At 45.7% G+C, this 17,205-nt stretch overlaps 1 protein-coding gene across 4 annotated transcripts in view; it reads right to left on the bottom strand.

Moving 5' to 3' along the window:
• LOC308587058 (sterol O-acyltransferase 1-like) overlaps positions 1-17,205 on the bottom strand; it is a 99,628-nt gene that overhangs the window by 50,443 nt on the left and 31,980 nt on the right. For 2 of the 4 annotated variants that reach the window (XR_014008190.1, XM_081194438.1), the window contains exons 1-3: positions 10,026-10,181; positions 8,934-9,071; positions 170-228 (exon numbers count right to left, since the gene is read on the bottom strand). Coding sequence is in view for 3 of the 4 variants with exons in the window: in XM_081194438.1 (XP_081050564.1) it covers positions 170-228; positions 8,934-9,054 (180 nt within the window). In the remaining variant the exon portion in view is untranslated. Of the gene's footprint in view, positions 1-169; positions 229-8,933; positions 9,072-9,833; positions 9,982-10,025; positions 10,182-17,205 lie in introns of those variants that run through there. The other 2 variants (XM_081194439.1, XM_081194440.1) reach the window with 2 other exon arrangements.

Genomic DNA, 17,205 nt, shown 5'->3' with positions numbered 1-17,205 from the left:
TTGAGGAAATCTTTCAGCTGTCCCAGTTTCAGTGACTCCCAATTTACAGGATTTAGGATTTCTAACAGGCCCATACTATGCATAGATCTGTTACAAATGGGAGGTTTCTTTTGCTGTCTAGGCATTCCTCCTTGTCAACTCATATTAACTACAATTCAGATAAGATTACCTCAGCCTCCACCAAAAGCTGCATCTTTTGAGTGACCGAATGGTCAACGTCAACATGACCTAAGAGGGAAAAAACAAACCGTTGCTGTATTTTCAATGATAAATACAATAAATAAATATAAGTTGTCCGCAAGTATGAAAGGCAAACAGGAAAAGCATGCAAACTGGAAATTTAAAGTATTTTAATATCAGTGCTGCAAATAAGTCCACAAAAGTTACTAGCCCTCAAAACTTTCACTTATTCCCCTGCCCAGATGTACCTATATTAGTTGTCCGCTACTGACCAAAAGGAAAAACAACCTATTCCAATTTCCAAGGCTTCGCTTCCTAGAGTGCATTAAAACCATAGTTAATTGGGGCAGATCATTTAAACTTATCTACCCAAATACTTCCTGCCAACCTAGCAGTTTGAAAGCAGTCAAAGTGCAAGTAGATAAATAGGTACCGCTCTGGCGGGAAGGTAAACGGCATTTCCGTGCGCTGCTCTGGTTTGCCAGAAGCGGCTTAGTCATGCTGGCCACAGGACCCGGAAGCTGTATGGCGGCTCCCTCGGCCAATAAAGTGAGATGAGCGCTGCAACCCCAGAGTCGGCCACGATTGGACCTAATGGGCAGGGGTCCCTTTACCCAAATACTAAAAAAAGGAGGTGCTAGGGAGAAGGATTCTAGCCTGGCCATCTGCCGGACATCTGTATGATTCAACCGTCCATGCACCTCTTGCCCCCTGCACCCTCAGCCCAGGCACCAGTTCACCAGCCAAGTGAGAGCAAGACGGCAGAGACGGTGCACACAAGACATTCAACTGTGACAAAACGAGTGTACAATGCATAGAAATAAGTTTTTCTGAAAACAAAAACAAATTTGTTTCTGCAGAATTGCAGTTAGATGGTTCTTCTAGACATTCCTCTCATTAAACAATCATTCAGCAATTGTATTTGGGCATATCTTGAGCAAAATTTCAGCCAAACTAGGGAAGGGAACATTCATATTAATCAATGAAAAATAAAAATCCTTTTTATTGATGAAATCCCCTTTAGCTTGGTTTTGCTGAGCTCTAAGTAAGCGTGTAGGAAAGTGCCAGGAATGCCTGAGGTTCTGCTTAAACCACCAGCTTGATAAGTGAAGAACTTGCTGTGTGAACTATTGGGCTTGCTATATCACTGGAAACTAGGATGATAACTTGGGCAATGCTTGCTTAAGCAATGTATGATAAAATAAGGAGTATCAAAGTGCAGCTGCCTACAAGTTGATCACGCAAGAGCATGTTGATCACAATGTGCATCCCTCAGGAGTTGGCATGATGGGTGCCTTATGATATAAAGGCCACGTATACTAGAATGCTATAACTGGAGGTATTGAATCTTTCTGTGTTCTGTGAAGCTACAACTGTTTCCTTTCACATGTTTGGGTGTGGTCTGAGCTTCCTGCACCCCACAATAAACTGTTTTCTCCTCCAAGTGTGGGACCCCAATCATCAAACAGTAAATATCAAGTAAACAATAAAAATACACGAGATCACTAAACTCTGGCTGGATGTAGACACATCAAAGAAGTGTTTTAGTTTAAAGCATTGTAAATTTAAAACAGGTAGAGAAAAACAGGACTCCACGTCGTCATCTGGTGGCAAAATGTTACATTTCACATACAACACATATAAATTGCTTTTTCTCTATCAGTCTAACTGAGTCCTCTGATAGCATGCCCTTTTGAAAAATCAAAAACATCATCCCTGGAGCATACTGTACTTACCGGTTGTTAAATCCCTGGTTATGGCATCACAAGATTCATTAAATGCAGATTGCTTAAGATGAAAAGATGGGCTTGGTTACTGCTCATTACATCTAACGCTCACCACCTGTCATTGCTATCATTTCAGGTGAAGCTTTGCTTTCAAAAAGTGATTTCAGAACCACAAACCACAGTGATGAGCTTTGCAAACCAAAGGTTCATACATGTTCATACTGGGCTGTTTGAAAACTGTTTCATTTCTTTCAAAAACTTCCAGATTTTGGAGGTTCAAAGGGTAGCACTGAGTTGTTTGAATGCCCTTCCTTTCAGTAAGTTTCCAGTGCCAATCATCTCCTAAATCAGGAAGGGGATTGCATTGGAATCCCTTGCTAAAACAAAGCAGGGAGTTTTCATGCAAAGCCTTTCCTGAATCCAGAAATGGCCTTGCAAGCCACATTGGACCCCTAATGGGCAAATCCTATTCTACAGGCTGAAAAGATAGAGGCGGCTTTGTCCTCCCAGACATTAAATTATATTATGAAGTTGCATGTTTGGTATGGATTAGGGACTGGATGAAGTTGGAAAAGCAAGAAGCATTAGAACTGGAAGGACATGACAATAGATTTGATTGGCATGCATATCTTTGGTATGGGAAAGGGAAAGTACATAAAAGTTTTTATAAGCGCATAATTAGGAAATCACTAATGAGAGTATGGGAGAGATATAAAGATTTATTAGAACAGAAGACTCCTTGGTGGCTTTCACCACATGAAGCTTTACAATTAAGAGATCATTTTCAGAGTTGGTTACATTATTGGCAACTACACGAGATATACAGAGAAGATAACAAGAAAGGATTCAGTTATACGACATCTAGATTTCAGAAGGAAGTTGTGGAAGGGAAAGTAAAGTTGCTGAAAGGCGGATATAGGATTCTGCTAGAATGGGAAACAAAAGATGAGGAGGTGAAATCAGTCATGATTAAATGGGCACAAGATATAGGCCATAACATAATGTTTGAAGATTGGGAAAGATTGTGGAAAATTGATTTAAAATTTACAGACTGTTCTTTACTGAAAGAAAGCTACAGTGGTACCTCGGGTTACATACGCTTCAGGTTACATACGCTTCAGGTTACAGACTCCGCTAACCCAGAAATAGTACATCAGGTTAAGAACTTTGCTTCAGGATGAGAACAGAAAGCATGCTCCGGCGGCGCAGCTGCAGCAGGAGGCCCCATTAGCTAAAGTGGTGCTAACAGTTTCAAGTTAAGAACAGTCCTCCAGTATGAATTAGGTACTTAACCCGAGATACCACTGTATATGAAAATGATGTATAGATGGTATATAACACCAGTACAGATAGCAAGAATGTACAAAACTGGCTCAAATATATGTTGGAAATGTAAGAAAAAACAAGGGACTTTTTATCATATGTGGTAGGATTGTAGCGAAATTTTTTAACAAATTGGGAAATGATATACAATGAATTGAAGAAAATGTTCCAATTAACATTTGTAAAAAAGCCTGAAGCATTTTTGTTAGGGATTGTAGGAAAAGACCTGCCAAGGAAATTGAAGAACATATTGATGTATGCGACAATGGCGGCAAGAGTCTTAATAACACAAGGATGGAAGAATGAAGAAATCCTGACAAAAGAACTGTGGCAAGGGAAATTGATAGACTATGTGGAACTGGCGGAATTGCCGCATAAACTGCATGATAAGGACAACTGTGACTTTAAAGAAGAATGGGAACCTTTTACAAAGTACTTAAAGAAACAACAAAATGAACTGGACTCCTTGGCAGGTTTTGAATAAACAAACACAAATTTATTATTGGTTACATATAGACAGATAAGTTAAGGATCTTTACAATTTTATAATATCCAGAGAATAACATGTGCTGAAAAACCACAGAGAGGAGCTGAGGGAAGTCCGGGCGGGGGTGGGAGGGTGGGTTTTTCCTGGGGAGGGGAAATTAGGGGGGAAATTAGGATGATATGCCTTTGATAAATTGTTATGCTGAAATTCTTAATAAAAATTATTCTATAATTTCAATTCCCCGCTCCTCCACATGCAGCTGCTGGGTGACCTTGGGCTAGTCACACTTCTCTGAAGTCTCTTAGCCTCACTCACCTCACAGAGTGTTTGTTGTGGGGGAGGAAGGGAAAGGAGAGTGTTAGCCGCTTTGAGACTCTTTAGGGTAGTGATAAAGCGGGATATCAAATTCAAACTCTTCTCTGGGTATTGAAGGTTGTCTTTCACAACAGTCAGAAATGCAGTGGCCTCAGCAATTACCGGTAGTTCCAAGTCCTCCACAAAACGTACTGTATCATTGGCACTGTGACAAACATCTTTGAACATCATTTATTGCTACATCACATACATTGCCAAAGGTAGGTCTTAATTACTGCAACAAATACTAATTAATTGTTGCAACAAGCTCTGCAGACATGTGCAAACAGGATGGGTAGCCACTGTTAACACACTTGTAACAGGGAAGACGTGCTAGAAATGTGCGCACATGATGCCTCCCTCTTCGGTAGTTTCTGATGGGCATAGTTTCAAGAGGCAGGAGGAAAGAGGCTGCTTATTTATGTTCCACTGTGCATACAAGACACTCCAAGCGCCACACGCCTATGAAAGATCATTTCAACATATCCCTCTTTATCTCCAAGCTCAAGAGGGCTGCAGCAGGGACACTCACCTGGAACGATGATGCAAGTGCAATTTCTCCTTGCTGTAGGCATGGAATACAGTAGTACCTCAGGTTACAAACACTTCGGGTTACAGACTCTGCTAACCCGGAAGTAGTACCTCGGGTTAAGAACTTTGCCCCAGGATGAGAACAGAAATCGCACGGCAGCGGTGCAGCAGCAGCAGGAGGAGGCCCCATTAGTTAAAGTGGTACCTCAGGTTAAGAACGGTTTCAAGTTAAGAACGGTCCTCTGGAACAAATGAAGTTCATAACCAGAGGTACCACTGTACCTAGATGCATCTTATATCTTTTTGTATCATCACCTACTTTTGAGAGGTGTCTTCCATGAATACGGTCTTAAGAGTTAAAAGTAGGATTCCGTTCTGGTTGCTGTTGCCAATTCCTTCTTTCCCAATAGTTCCAGGCCACAGATCAAAATCTCACCCAACTCTTGCATTAAAATCACCCAGGAGGATGATTTTATCTTTCTTAGGCATCTCTGTTAAGATGGTATCCAGCTCCCTGACCACTAGCCATCCTGGGAGTTGGGAGTCCAACAATATGAGGACAAGTGGTTCTGCATCCCTGCCAGCTATGCCTCTCACCCTTGGAGCCCTCTGCAGTGATTTTAATCCATACAAACAAGATGGGAGCAACTACACGTCATCCTTCTGTGACAGAAGGCTCTAAAAAGTCACGTACCTTGGCAAGAACCTTTGGGCAGTCACTGACAGCAAGGGCTTCCTATCTCCAACAGCTAATTGCCCAGTTGGAAGGTATCATGCAGAGACATCAGCACACACACACACACACACACACACACACACACACCCCACTCTGCAAGCCCTTTAGCCCTTGTAGAATGAAAGCTTTAAAGCAAAGCACACAGACACCATTCAAAGAAATTGTTTTGGGAGATTTGAGCCTGCTCCTACATTTTAGTGATTTTAGCCAATGAGTGAAGTCAGAGCTGTAACTGGCAAGTGCTGGAAAGAAATTTATCACACAAGCAATATCCATGTTGCAGAGGGAGTACTGTGCCTGAGGAAGCATGGGCTACTACCGCCCTGCAATGTAGCCTATTGTTGCTATACAGTACTAAAATTACAGGGGAATCATAGAATTGCAGAGTTGGAAGGGACCACAAGGGTCATCTAGTCCAGCCCCCTTACGATGCAGGCAGGAATCTTTTGCTCAGCGTGGGGCTCAAACCCACAACCCTGAGATTAAGAGTCTCGTGCGTTACCAACTGAGGAGAAGGCAGAGAAGGAGGCAGAAGTGCATGACAACCCTCCAGACTCTTGTGGGGAGGAATGTTAGGAAAACCAGGCAGGGAGCTGTTAAACAGATTGCAACAGCAACATGGGGGTGGGGGAAGGTGATTAATTGCTTCCCCACCCATGGAGGGAAGATTGGGGTGCTTGTTGCTTGTGTGAACACTTAAACGGGTATATTCACATCAAAGGCACAAAGGCTTTTTTTTACTCAAGAAAAGAGTGGCCATGTGACCTGAGTTAATAACATTGCTAAAGTTTTTTTAAACTTCATAACCAACAAGAAATCCTGATGGAATGCACTGGTTGCTTTTTATCAATTTAATCCTGAGTTTATCCAAGCGTACAGAGGAGGGAAACCAACATGATTAAGGGTCTGGAAACCAAGCCTTATGAGGAACGGTTGAGGGAGCTGGGTATGTTTAGCCTGGAGAAGAGGAGACTGAGAGGAGATATGAAAAACCTTTTAAAATGTGGGCAGTTCCAGAATTTACATCATGTAAATGCCAGGGGAAACAATTTTAAGTTGGCACCAAAGGGAAAGGACTATATGTGTCCCACTGTTACTACACAATGCACTGTGGAACCTCAAGAAGCACCTCTCCTAATGATCTTTACAACTTTACAACAGCTTGATACATGGAGATAAGAAGATTCATTATGCACGACAAACTGAATATGTCCCAAAATGGGATTCCATAAACAATTATTTTGGAATTTGCATTGATGGGTATTCCCCGCCCCCCTTTACACTGCCCTCCAAGACCTAACGTGGAGTCTTTCAAGTCTATTTTGTTTAGGACATCAAGTCAAGGAATTTGTAAACGAAGTAGTAATGATACAAAGGAGGACTTAAGAGAAAAGTCTATGAGGAATGATATCAATTTTCTGAGCAAGGTGTCAAGTGGCTGCCAGCGACTTCCGGCTGCTTGCCCAGGAACGTATAAAGACAAGGGAATGTTTCTTACTGTCCGCTTTTTATTCAGTATTTACAGAGAGAGGCTATAGCACCCAGCCTCTTGGATAACGGCACTGTCCTGAGTGAATCTCCACCCCACCCCCGTCTCTCCCACTTCATTATTCGTCATTCTCACCGTCTCTCCTACAGGTGCTGCTATGTGCCCTCTGTCTTTGAGCTCTTTGCTCTCCTACTTTTAAGGCTCACCAGGTTCTGGGAGATGGAAGGTCTGGGATGCTTTCTAATAACAACCTGTCAGCCGAGTGTTGTTCCGGCTCCCCCATGATTTCCCAGCTTCCCCCCTCATCTGCCTCTGAGCTGTGACCTCCTTCAAACCCCTGTTGTAAATCTATACTGTCTTCCTCCTCCCCGGAAGGGTCAAGCTAGGGAGGCGGTCTCCAACATCCTCCTCTGATCAGTCTCTGACACAAAGTTGGTGGAACATGATGCTGGGGAGATGATAAAAGATGTAAGAAATCATATCTGTGATTGAAGATGGGAATGAACTGTATGAGATGTATGCAGGGCACTGGTTAAATTGTGGAGTAGGCACATGTTTCTTCCTCCTGTGGTTTCAGCATCCCATCGCTGGCAACATTTCCTTCTGATGCTACAGCCTATGCCAACCTGGTGCCATGACAAGTTTGGACCACAACCCCCCATCCAAGCACCTGGAAGGCACAAGGTAAGTGAAGGCTGTCATAGTGCAACAGTGCACATCTGTACACATAGCCCACCAGAAGTAGAACTTCACATGCAGCACAGAAATTTGTAGGAGCAAAAGCAGTCCAGAGAATGAAGTATGGAGATGCAGAGGAATCAGCTGGGGAAGCCTGGGATGAGAACCAACATCCTATACCCCTTTGAAATGTGTTTTATTTTCAAACTGACAGACCACAATTAGGGCCATCGCTCAGCCTCCCAAAGGTCCTGCTCCCTGGAGACAGGGTCTGAGCTTTCAAACAGGACTGAGCTTACAATGTTGAGTGCTGTGAGGATAGAAAACAGGAGCAGCTTGAAAACACAATTTGCCAGCTACGCAAATTCATCATAACTCAATTCATCATTTGAGTTCTCAGCTATGGTTAGAATCCAGTGGTCATCGATATGACAACCCTAAGTGCACGAGTCAGCAGAGGCCATCCCAGGCACCCACAATCTTACACACCCACAACCCACACACCGAAACCTGGCTTGAAAGCAGCATTTTTTCCTATCACAAATGATAAATAGTTTACAAGATGTGCTTTGTCATACAAGACAAAGATAGTTTACAAGATGTGCTTTGTCGTAGGGTGTGTGTAACAACACAACAATTAATCCACTTTACAGATGTGCCAACAGGTCCAGAAAGATTCTTATATTTATTCAGATAAGATTTCTGCAGTTACTGATAAAGAAATCTCATAAATGCATCTACACCAGGGATTGGCAAACTAAGGCCTGCGGGCAGGGAAAGGCTGGTTGGGCGAGTGGACCTCATTCTGCGCACACAAAGACTTGGTGGAATCCCACCCGACCACAATAACATGGCCTGAAGAGCAACTGCCTGTCAGAGTAAGCCGTACTGGGTCAGATGAACTGCTGGTCCAACTCAGTAGAAGGCAGTTTCACACCCAGCTTGAATTTGAGTAAACAAGCTTAGCAATGAATGCCAGTATTCATATTTTTAGGCAAATATCTGGTAGCTGTTGAAACAAAAACTACAACACGGATAATTTAGGTATAGATACTTTTCCTAGTCAGGTCATACTAGTTCTCTAGAAGAATCCCCTCTGCTGGCTTCAAAAATCTGGCACACAGCTAAAAAAAAACTAGTCAGGGAATAAATACAGTGCTAAGGTCAAGTTATTAGCACAAGGCAAACACGCTCAGAACTGGCTGAGTACCACGTTGAACTACACCACCAAAGATACATGCACTGAGTTGTAGTCAACAAAGTCTTATTCAGAACAAACCCACTGAACATGATGAACACTGGAAACAATTGGATTCATATTTACTTCAGATCTTTTGTTCACATGCAGATTTAAAATCATTTCACTGCTTATCATTTCATCTGCTAAATCAGATAAGATCTCTGCAGTTACTGATGAAGAAATCTCACCATTGCTTGATTGTGGGAAAGACCAGTCTGCTTCATGCCTCTTTGACAAGTCTTCTTTCTCTTCTGCAGTCTCATAAGTTGATCGGCGATTCCTTACGGAGATATTTTCTTCACCCGCCATGGTGTCAGGCTAACGCACTGTAAAGGAGAAAACTTACTCTTATGAAGTACCTCAGCTTTTTATGACCATGCACTTATCGTTCTTTATTATATGATGTATAATTATAATCATTCTAAGAACCTCAGTGCTCTCTCAATCTTTCTTTTACAAAACAAGTCCCTAGGCGTCCTGGCTGCCAGAAAACATTTCTAAATACACCACGTCAGACTGATGAAAGTTGTGAAAGTAGAGGATAGCGTTTGTTCAAAACCCAAATTGTTCCCTTCACTCTCTGAACCAGCCTCTCTCAATCTTGGTTGGGTCCCCAGATGTTGTTGAACTACAATTCCCATCATCTTTGACCACAGGTTTTCCTAGCTAGGAATGATGGGACTTGTATACATCTCAGGATGTATGGTTAAAAAGCTGCCTTAAACTTGTATCTTTCAAAAGATTTGTTTTGATTGATTATTAATGGAAGTTAAAGTTGCAGGAAATGTTCTCTGACCCGATCTTTGTTCCTTTAAAATCTTCCATAACGATAAGATTTCGCCACTTGCAGCCCTTGTGTTTAAGGTGACATCTCAGTTTAGAGGGATAAATCACACATACACAGCACTTTTTTGCTGCCAGTTCTGATGATCCTTAACAAACCTTTTGCCCAACTACACAGCTCTTTCCCCAAGCTGTAATTAAACCAGAAATCGTACAAATAACCATAGTTTTCCATTTCATCCAAGTTAGAAAACTATGGTTCCCACTTCCCAGCTTGGAACCCGGTGGGCTCAGCCTTTACGCACGGAAAGGAGAGGAGGAAGAGGGGACCAGCAGGCTTCCTTCGCTCCTTCTCCCCCTCCCCGCACGCCATCGCTCCCTCTCGACGGCGACCGGGAGATTCAGGAGGGGTACCTGCGCCCCCTCTCCGGCCCTTCGCCGCCCCTCGCCCTTCGCCCCAGTCCGAGTCCCATCACCACCGTCCCCGGAGCGCCCACCTGAGTCTCCGTGTCTCTCTCCTCCTTGCGTCTTTTGCAGCTCCGCAAGCGGAGGGGAGCGCTATATGGCTTGGCTCCTCCTCTGCCTTCGTCAGGGCATGTAGGCGACAGAGGAGGCGAAGCCGGAGGAGGAGATGGGAACAGGATACGTCGCTGCCCCCTTTGGAAACAGAATGGTGGACTAAATCACGCAGGGGGAACCTTTAGTCCTCCAGATGTTGCCAAAGGACAACTCCCAGCATCCTTGGACATTGGCCATGCTTGCTAGAGCTGATGGGAGGTTGGGAGCTTTGGTGGGAGGTTGGGAGCTGATGGGAGGTTGGGAGCTTTGGTGGGAGGTTGGGAGCTTTAATGGGAGGTTGGGAGCTTTGAGGATGGGAGGTTGTTCAGCAACATCTGGAGGGACTATGGTTCAGCACACCTGGGCTAGTTAGCTAATCCAGCAGTGCTTATGTTTCAGTCGAACAGTGCCACCTAAAGGCACCTTGCAGAAAACTATACAGTTGGGAGATAACGGTAATGATTCAAGGCAAGCTGACGCGGGAAACTGTCCCACGGCGTTTAATACAGCTTGTGCCAAGGGAAGTGTTCATAGTATGGCAGCCAACCTCATGAGATTTTTTGTGGAACTAGAATATGGCAACCCCATTTTGGAACCAGGATATGGCAAGCACCTTGTCACACGGGGTAGCCAAAGAGGGCAGTTTTAATGGTAGAAAACAGCAGACCCATTGCTAGTCTGTAACATGGGGACAAGGGGACTTGTGCAAGCTGTTTTTATTTCTATTTTCGATTAAGATATATGCTTATTGTAAACCACCCTGGAATCTACTGGATGACGTGTTTTAAATAATAAATACAGGCTCCACACACACCATATGTGGGAAATGACTTAACTGGTTATCTTGTATGTCTCCCGAATCCTGCCTTCTGTGTATTGCATGGAAGCCATTCTTTTTACAGGAGGTGATAATTAAAGTTTGCTGGTAACACAAAAACCCTGTGCTTTAGGTCTTAAGAAGCCAGGAATGCCATGCATGCCTTCCAGGTCACATTTAAGATAAAGACTAGCACCAGGGTCAAGAGAGTTCATTGGAAAATACATTACATATCAAGTTATGCCAACTTTGTAAACACCATGAAACTCCACATCACCTTCCTTCAGGAAGTATAAAGGTAAAGGGACCCCACGACCAGAGTCGTGGCTGACTCTGGGGTTGCGGCGCTCATCTCGCTTTATTGGTCGAGGGAGCCGGCATACAGCTTCCGGGTCATGTGGCCAGCATGACTAAGACGCTTCTGGCGAACCAGAACAGCACACGGAAACGCCGTTTACCTTCCCGCTGGAGTGGTACCTATTTATCTACTTACACTTTGACATGCTTTCGAACTGCTAGGTTGGCAGGAGCTGGGACCGAGCAATGGGAGCTCACCCTGTCGCAGGGATTTGAACCGCTGACCTTCTGATCAGCAAGTCCTAGGCTCTGTGGTTTAACCCACAGTGCCACCCACGTCCCGCGTATACAACCCACATATAGGAAACAAGCTGCAGAGTGAACCCTGCTTCAGCCAAAAATGGGTGGCATCAGGATGAGGAAAATCTTGCATAATACTCAGTAGAAGAGAGCCGAATTTTAAAGCCACAACAATACTGAAACTTATGCCAACTCTAATGATGCCACAGTCTACAGAAATAAACCACAGAATAAGTTCAGATTGGTGCCCATCATGACAGGCCAAGCACAAGCCATTTTGCATATACAATGTATGCCTGCACATATTGTGTCTCTTTAAACCAAAACACAATTTTCCAGGCTTGTTTTGTACCTTGCCAGCACAGAGTCTTTGGTAGACCCACAGGTTGACAACCCCCCCCCCCCGTTTTGGTTCCTATTCCTTTAACTGTAACATGGCATGTAGGAATTAAGCATAAGAAGCTTTCCACATTGCTCTGCAATTGCATGATAGGTTGGTAGCAAGAGGAATCATTGCAGTAAAAAAAGGAAAAGAAAAGAACAAGTAGATGGCAACCCTACATATCTCAAGAAGGGGGCAGTGGAGCTCTTTCACAAAGCTTGCCTCCACCCCAGGCCAAATGATCTCATACCACCACTACAAATTTGTCTTCCCAAAGCATTTGGTCTCCACACAGAGCGGCAGAAACAAAGAGGGGGTTAGTGGGGGAAAACCCTGATATATTGGCTTGCCATCTGTTGCCATAGATGAAAACATCTGAACTAGGGCATTCTTGCCCCAATCTCCTTGCGCTGCTGTTGCATTCTTTTCCACTATTTGAGCAAAAACTGAACCTACTACCACTACATTTAGAGCAACAAAGCCTGCAGAAGAGCAAAGAATGAAGCAGGTAGGTAGCCAACAGCCTAGGACACCCCTGTTAAAACATCTGCACTGGTTGCTCATTGGCCACATTATCTCCCAAGTATAGATATCGTTTTCTGCAAGGTGCCATTAGGTGGTGGTATTTGACTGAAACATAAGTGCAGGTGGATTAGGTAAAGGTACCCCTGACCGTTAGGTCCAGTTGCGGAGGACTCTGAGGTTGCGGCACTCATCTTGCTCAATAATAATAATAATAATAATTTTTTATTTGCACCCCGCCCATCTGGCTGGGTTTCCCAAGCCACTCTGGGCGGCTTCCACAAACACCAAAAATACACTAAGATGACACACATTAAAAACTTCCCTGAACAGGGCTGTCTTAAGATGTCTTCTGAATGTTAGGTAGTTGTTTATCTGATGGGAGGGCGTTCCACAGGGCGGGCACCACTACCGAGAAGGCCCTCTGCCTGGTTCCCTGTAGCTTTGAGTCTTGCAATGAGGGAACCACCAGAAGGCCCTCGGCGCTGGACCTCAGTGTCCGGGCAGAACAATGGGGGTGGAGACGCTCCTTCAGGTATACTGGGCCGAGGCTGCTTAGGGCTTTAAAGGTCAGCACCAGCACTTTGAATTGTGCTCGGAAATGTACTGGGAGCCAATGTAGGTCTTTCAAGACCGGTGTTATGTGGTCTCGGCGGCCGCCCCCAGTCACCAGTCTAGCTGCCACATTCTGGATTAGTTGTAGTTTCCGGGTCACCTTCAAAGGTAGCCCCACGTAGAGCGCATTGCAGTAGTCCAAGCGGGAGATAACTAGAGCATGCACCACTCTGGCGAGACAGTCCGTGGGCAGGTAGGGTCTCAGCCTGCGTACCAGGTGGAGCTGGTAGAAAGCTGTCCTGATACAGAATTGACCTGCGCCTCCATGGACAGCTGTGAGTCCAAAATAACTCCCAGGCTGCGCACCTGGTCCTTCAGGGGCACAGTTACCCAGTTCAGGACCAGGGAATCCTCCACACCAGCCTGTCTCCTGTCCCCCCAAAACAGTACTTCTGTCTTGTCAGGATTCAACCTCAATCCATTAGCCACCATCCATCCTCAACCGCCTCCAAGCACTCACACAGGACCTTCACTGCCTTCACTGGTTCTGATTTGAAAGAGAGGTAGAGCTGGGTATCATCTGCATATTGATGGACACCCAGTCCAAATCCCCTGATGATCTCTCCCAGCGGCTTCATATAGATGTTAAAAAGCTTGGGGGAGAGGACGGAACCCTGAAGTACCCCACAAGTGAGGGCCAAAGGGTCTGAACACTCATCCCCCCCCACTTTCTGAACATGGCCCAGGAGGAAGGAGCGGAACCACTGTATGACAGTGCCCCCAGCTCCTATAGGCCGAGGGAGCCGGCGTTTGTCTGCAGACAGCTTCCAGGTCATGTGGCCAGCATGACTAAGCAGCTTCTGGCGAACCAGAGCAACGCACGGAAATGCCATTTACCTTCCCGCCAGAGCGGTACCTATTCATCTACTTGCACTGGTGGATTAGCTCAACACAAAGATGGCCAGTCAAGTTCCTCCATAAGTTCACAAGCAGCAGGGTATCAGCAGAATAAAGGTCCCAGGCATCCGGCACTCAGGGGTACATTGCCTCTGAACATGGAGGTTCCATTTCCTCTCGTGGTTGAAAGTTGTTCATAGACTTACCTTCCATAAATCTGCCCCAAAGTCTTTCTGAAAGATACCAAAACCACTGCCCAGCTCAGTCAGTAGAGCACGAGACTCTTAATCTCAGGGTCGAGGGTTCGAGACCCACATTCGGCAGAGATTCCTGCACTGCAGGGGGTTGGACTAGATGACCCAACTCTACAGTTCTACGATTCTGCTATGCCCAGTGCTGATCCTAAAACTCAGCAGAGGAAGATGAATACGTCAGACATCATCACCACATCTCGTTGCATAAGCTCATCGACACCTTGCCAGACAGACTAGCTTGTCAAAGACAAGGATCTAGTTAGCCTTCTGTCTGAACACATGCCTGTTGCATCCCAAAGCAATTCTGCTGTTTACCTGGACGGCCAGGTGACAGTGAGGTTGGAGGATGCACAGGAGTGTGGAATTGCTGGTGGCAGTTCCACTGGTGCAGCTACACAGCCTCGATCTCACCCCTTTCCTATTCAGATAAGCAGCAGCAGAGCCGCTGACATCGGGAAGGCGGCTTAGCCTCTCCACACACATTGCTGCGGATTAGATGAGACCCAGCCCTGCCAACAAAATTGCTCGAAATACATTGCTGGATGGAGAACTTCCAAGTGAGTTCATCCAACTTCGTTCCAAGTGCTTTCAAGCTGGAATGGTTTCGCTGAACTCGTGTCTCCAGGATCCTGTTGTCCCCCAGGCAATATTTCAGCTCTGTTTCTCCCATTATCTTTTAAATGTTTCTTTTTTAAAAAATTATCTTAGTGCCCTGATGGAAAGGCAGCTTTATCAATCTTATTTCTATTATTTCTTGCCCACATAGCCCACCTGTCCACCAAATGTTGCTCAGGGCAGCTTGCACCACCAGAAACATGGTTTTTGAAACATAATAAAACACAAAGTAATCTATAAGGATTACTTATAGTAATCCTTAAGGATTATAGATGGGACGCGCGTGGCGCTGTGGGTTAAACCACTGAGCCTAGGACTTGCCAATCAGAAGGTCGGCGGTTCAAATCCTCGTGACGGGGTGAGCTCCCTGCTCCTGCCCACCTTTTTTTAAAAAAATAATTTTTATTGAATGGTTTCATGTTACAAAAAACAATACAGCCATACTACCACTAAATATAATTTAGAAATAAAAATTACATACATCGATATGCTCCTGCCCACCTAGCAGTTCGAAAGCACGTCAAAGTGCAAGTAGATAAATAGGTACCACTCCGGCGGGAAGGTAAACGGCGTTTCCGTGCGCTGCTCTGGTTCGCCAGAAGTGGCTTAGTCCTGCTGGCCATATGACCCGGAAGCTGTACGCCGGCTCCCTCGGCCAATAAAGCAAGATGAGCGCCACAACCCCAGAGTCGGCCACAACTGGACCTAATGGTCAGGGCCCCCTTTACCTTTAATCTATTCTATAAGGAACAGGGTCTATTCCACACGAGCCTGCTCAAACCTTACGGTCATCTTCAGAGGCCTTCCTGAAAGGCCCCCTCCCTCGCAGCAGGTAGTGACTACTGGAGCAGGGCTTTCTCAGTTGTGGCCCCGGGACTTCATACAATCCTCCTCCTCACCACCACCCCGCCAGGAGGTTTGCCTGGTGTGACAGACAGCAGAGCCAGAGAAGATTGTCTGGTGATGCAGTGCCTCAGAAATCCCACCAGACGGCTGTAGCCTCTTTCTGATTGGCTACCAAGGCATCCAGTTGGGGGAGGGGGAGCAGCACTTTTGGAGGGAAAATATAAGGAACCCTTTCTGAGGGAATGTCCAGCTAGCATGGGCAAAGCCAGAATGTATGTGGGGGGGGGCAGAAGCTCAGTTTGTATTGATTTAATTGATTTATTAGAAGTGGGGCAGCTGTCCCGCTCTGCCAAACACACACACACACACACGGCTGCGCTCATGCCAGATAGATATAGATAGCGATAGGGACGTGGTTTAAGAGAAACCGTGAGGTAGAGTTAGGAAAAGTGTGTTTCACATCCACCCTGAGGGAAATATCTACAGCTAGAGAAAGGAGTCTCTAGACTGAGTGTCTAGGGAGAGTATTCAGACAGGAGTGAAGTGGAGGAGCTGAGTTCGAGTCCGGAGGGGAGAGATCTTCTAGAAAGAGAAGACTCCCAAAGCAGTTAAGGGATGGTGTGGGGAGATCCCCTGGGTCCGCAGTACATTTTGGAGTACCTCAGTGAAGGAGGTGAGGACAGGTGACCCCACCTAGGCCCGAAGTCATCCCCCCCCAAAGCAGGCTCAAAGCTTCTCAAAGCTTTTCCAAATCATTTTCTCAGCAGCTAAAAGGCATCAGAAGCATTTCGCTCTGCTGTAACCAAGGTCGCTTCTCAGGCTAGCTGACCTTGCCAAAAGGTACATTCAACTTGCCACTTTTCCTTCCCGGAACTGTGCCAATAGAGCAAGAGAAAAGAAACATATCTTGGGCACGATGGAACGCGAGGCTTCTCATCCCTCTTTCCTGGGAAGAGTCCCAAAGAGTCCCAAGACAGGAGCTTTCTGTTCATGCTCAGGAAACACATCATGGGGCAGGACTCTTGAAGAGGAGGAGAAAGGCGAGGGAACTGGAAGGGGAATATATGCTCTGTGCAAATGACTGTGAAGCCGTGCTTGTTTTGTGAATCTTGCTCCTTCTGCCACCCCAGATGGCAGAATAAATTTTTTTCTCCGAAACTATTCCTTGAGTGTCTGTTGACTCACATTTCCCCGTCCCGGGCGCAAAGCTCTTCTCACCCGAGGCTAAAAAGGCTACATTTCTTGGTGCATCGGCCGGGAAACAGCATTCCCTGAGGACAAGGGACATGGGTCCAAGGTGTCCCTGCGGTGAACAGCTCGGATCGGTGTCAGCAGTTCCAGTGCACATCCTGCCAAGTTCGTGGGAGGAATTGCCACCCGTTCCTGAGTGGAGACACTGCAAGGACCGGAGAAAAAGCAACGGCTGAAAGAAGGTACCTCGAGGAAAAAGGTAGGCTCCACAGGGTATATGTGAGAGCAAAGAGGCTTGATCAACCCCGACCATTAGGACAGAAATGTTCCACTGGTTTTGGTTCCGCCCGGTAGGAGCAGTAAAGGTGCTGCTGGGCCCCGGTCGAAGCCGTGAAGCGCTGCCGGTTGGTTTTTGGTAAAAGGGGGATTGGGGGAGGTGCATG

This window comes from Podarcis bocagei, assembly GCF_964188305.1.
Source record: "Podarcis bocagei genome assembly, chromosome: 5".
Lineage (NCBI taxonomy): Eukaryota > Metazoa > Chordata > Lepidosauria > Squamata > Lacertidae > Podarcis > Podarcis bocagei.
The sequence above is the reverse complement of the archived record's forward strand: the minus strand, read 5'-3'. Positions and strand labels throughout refer to the sequence as shown.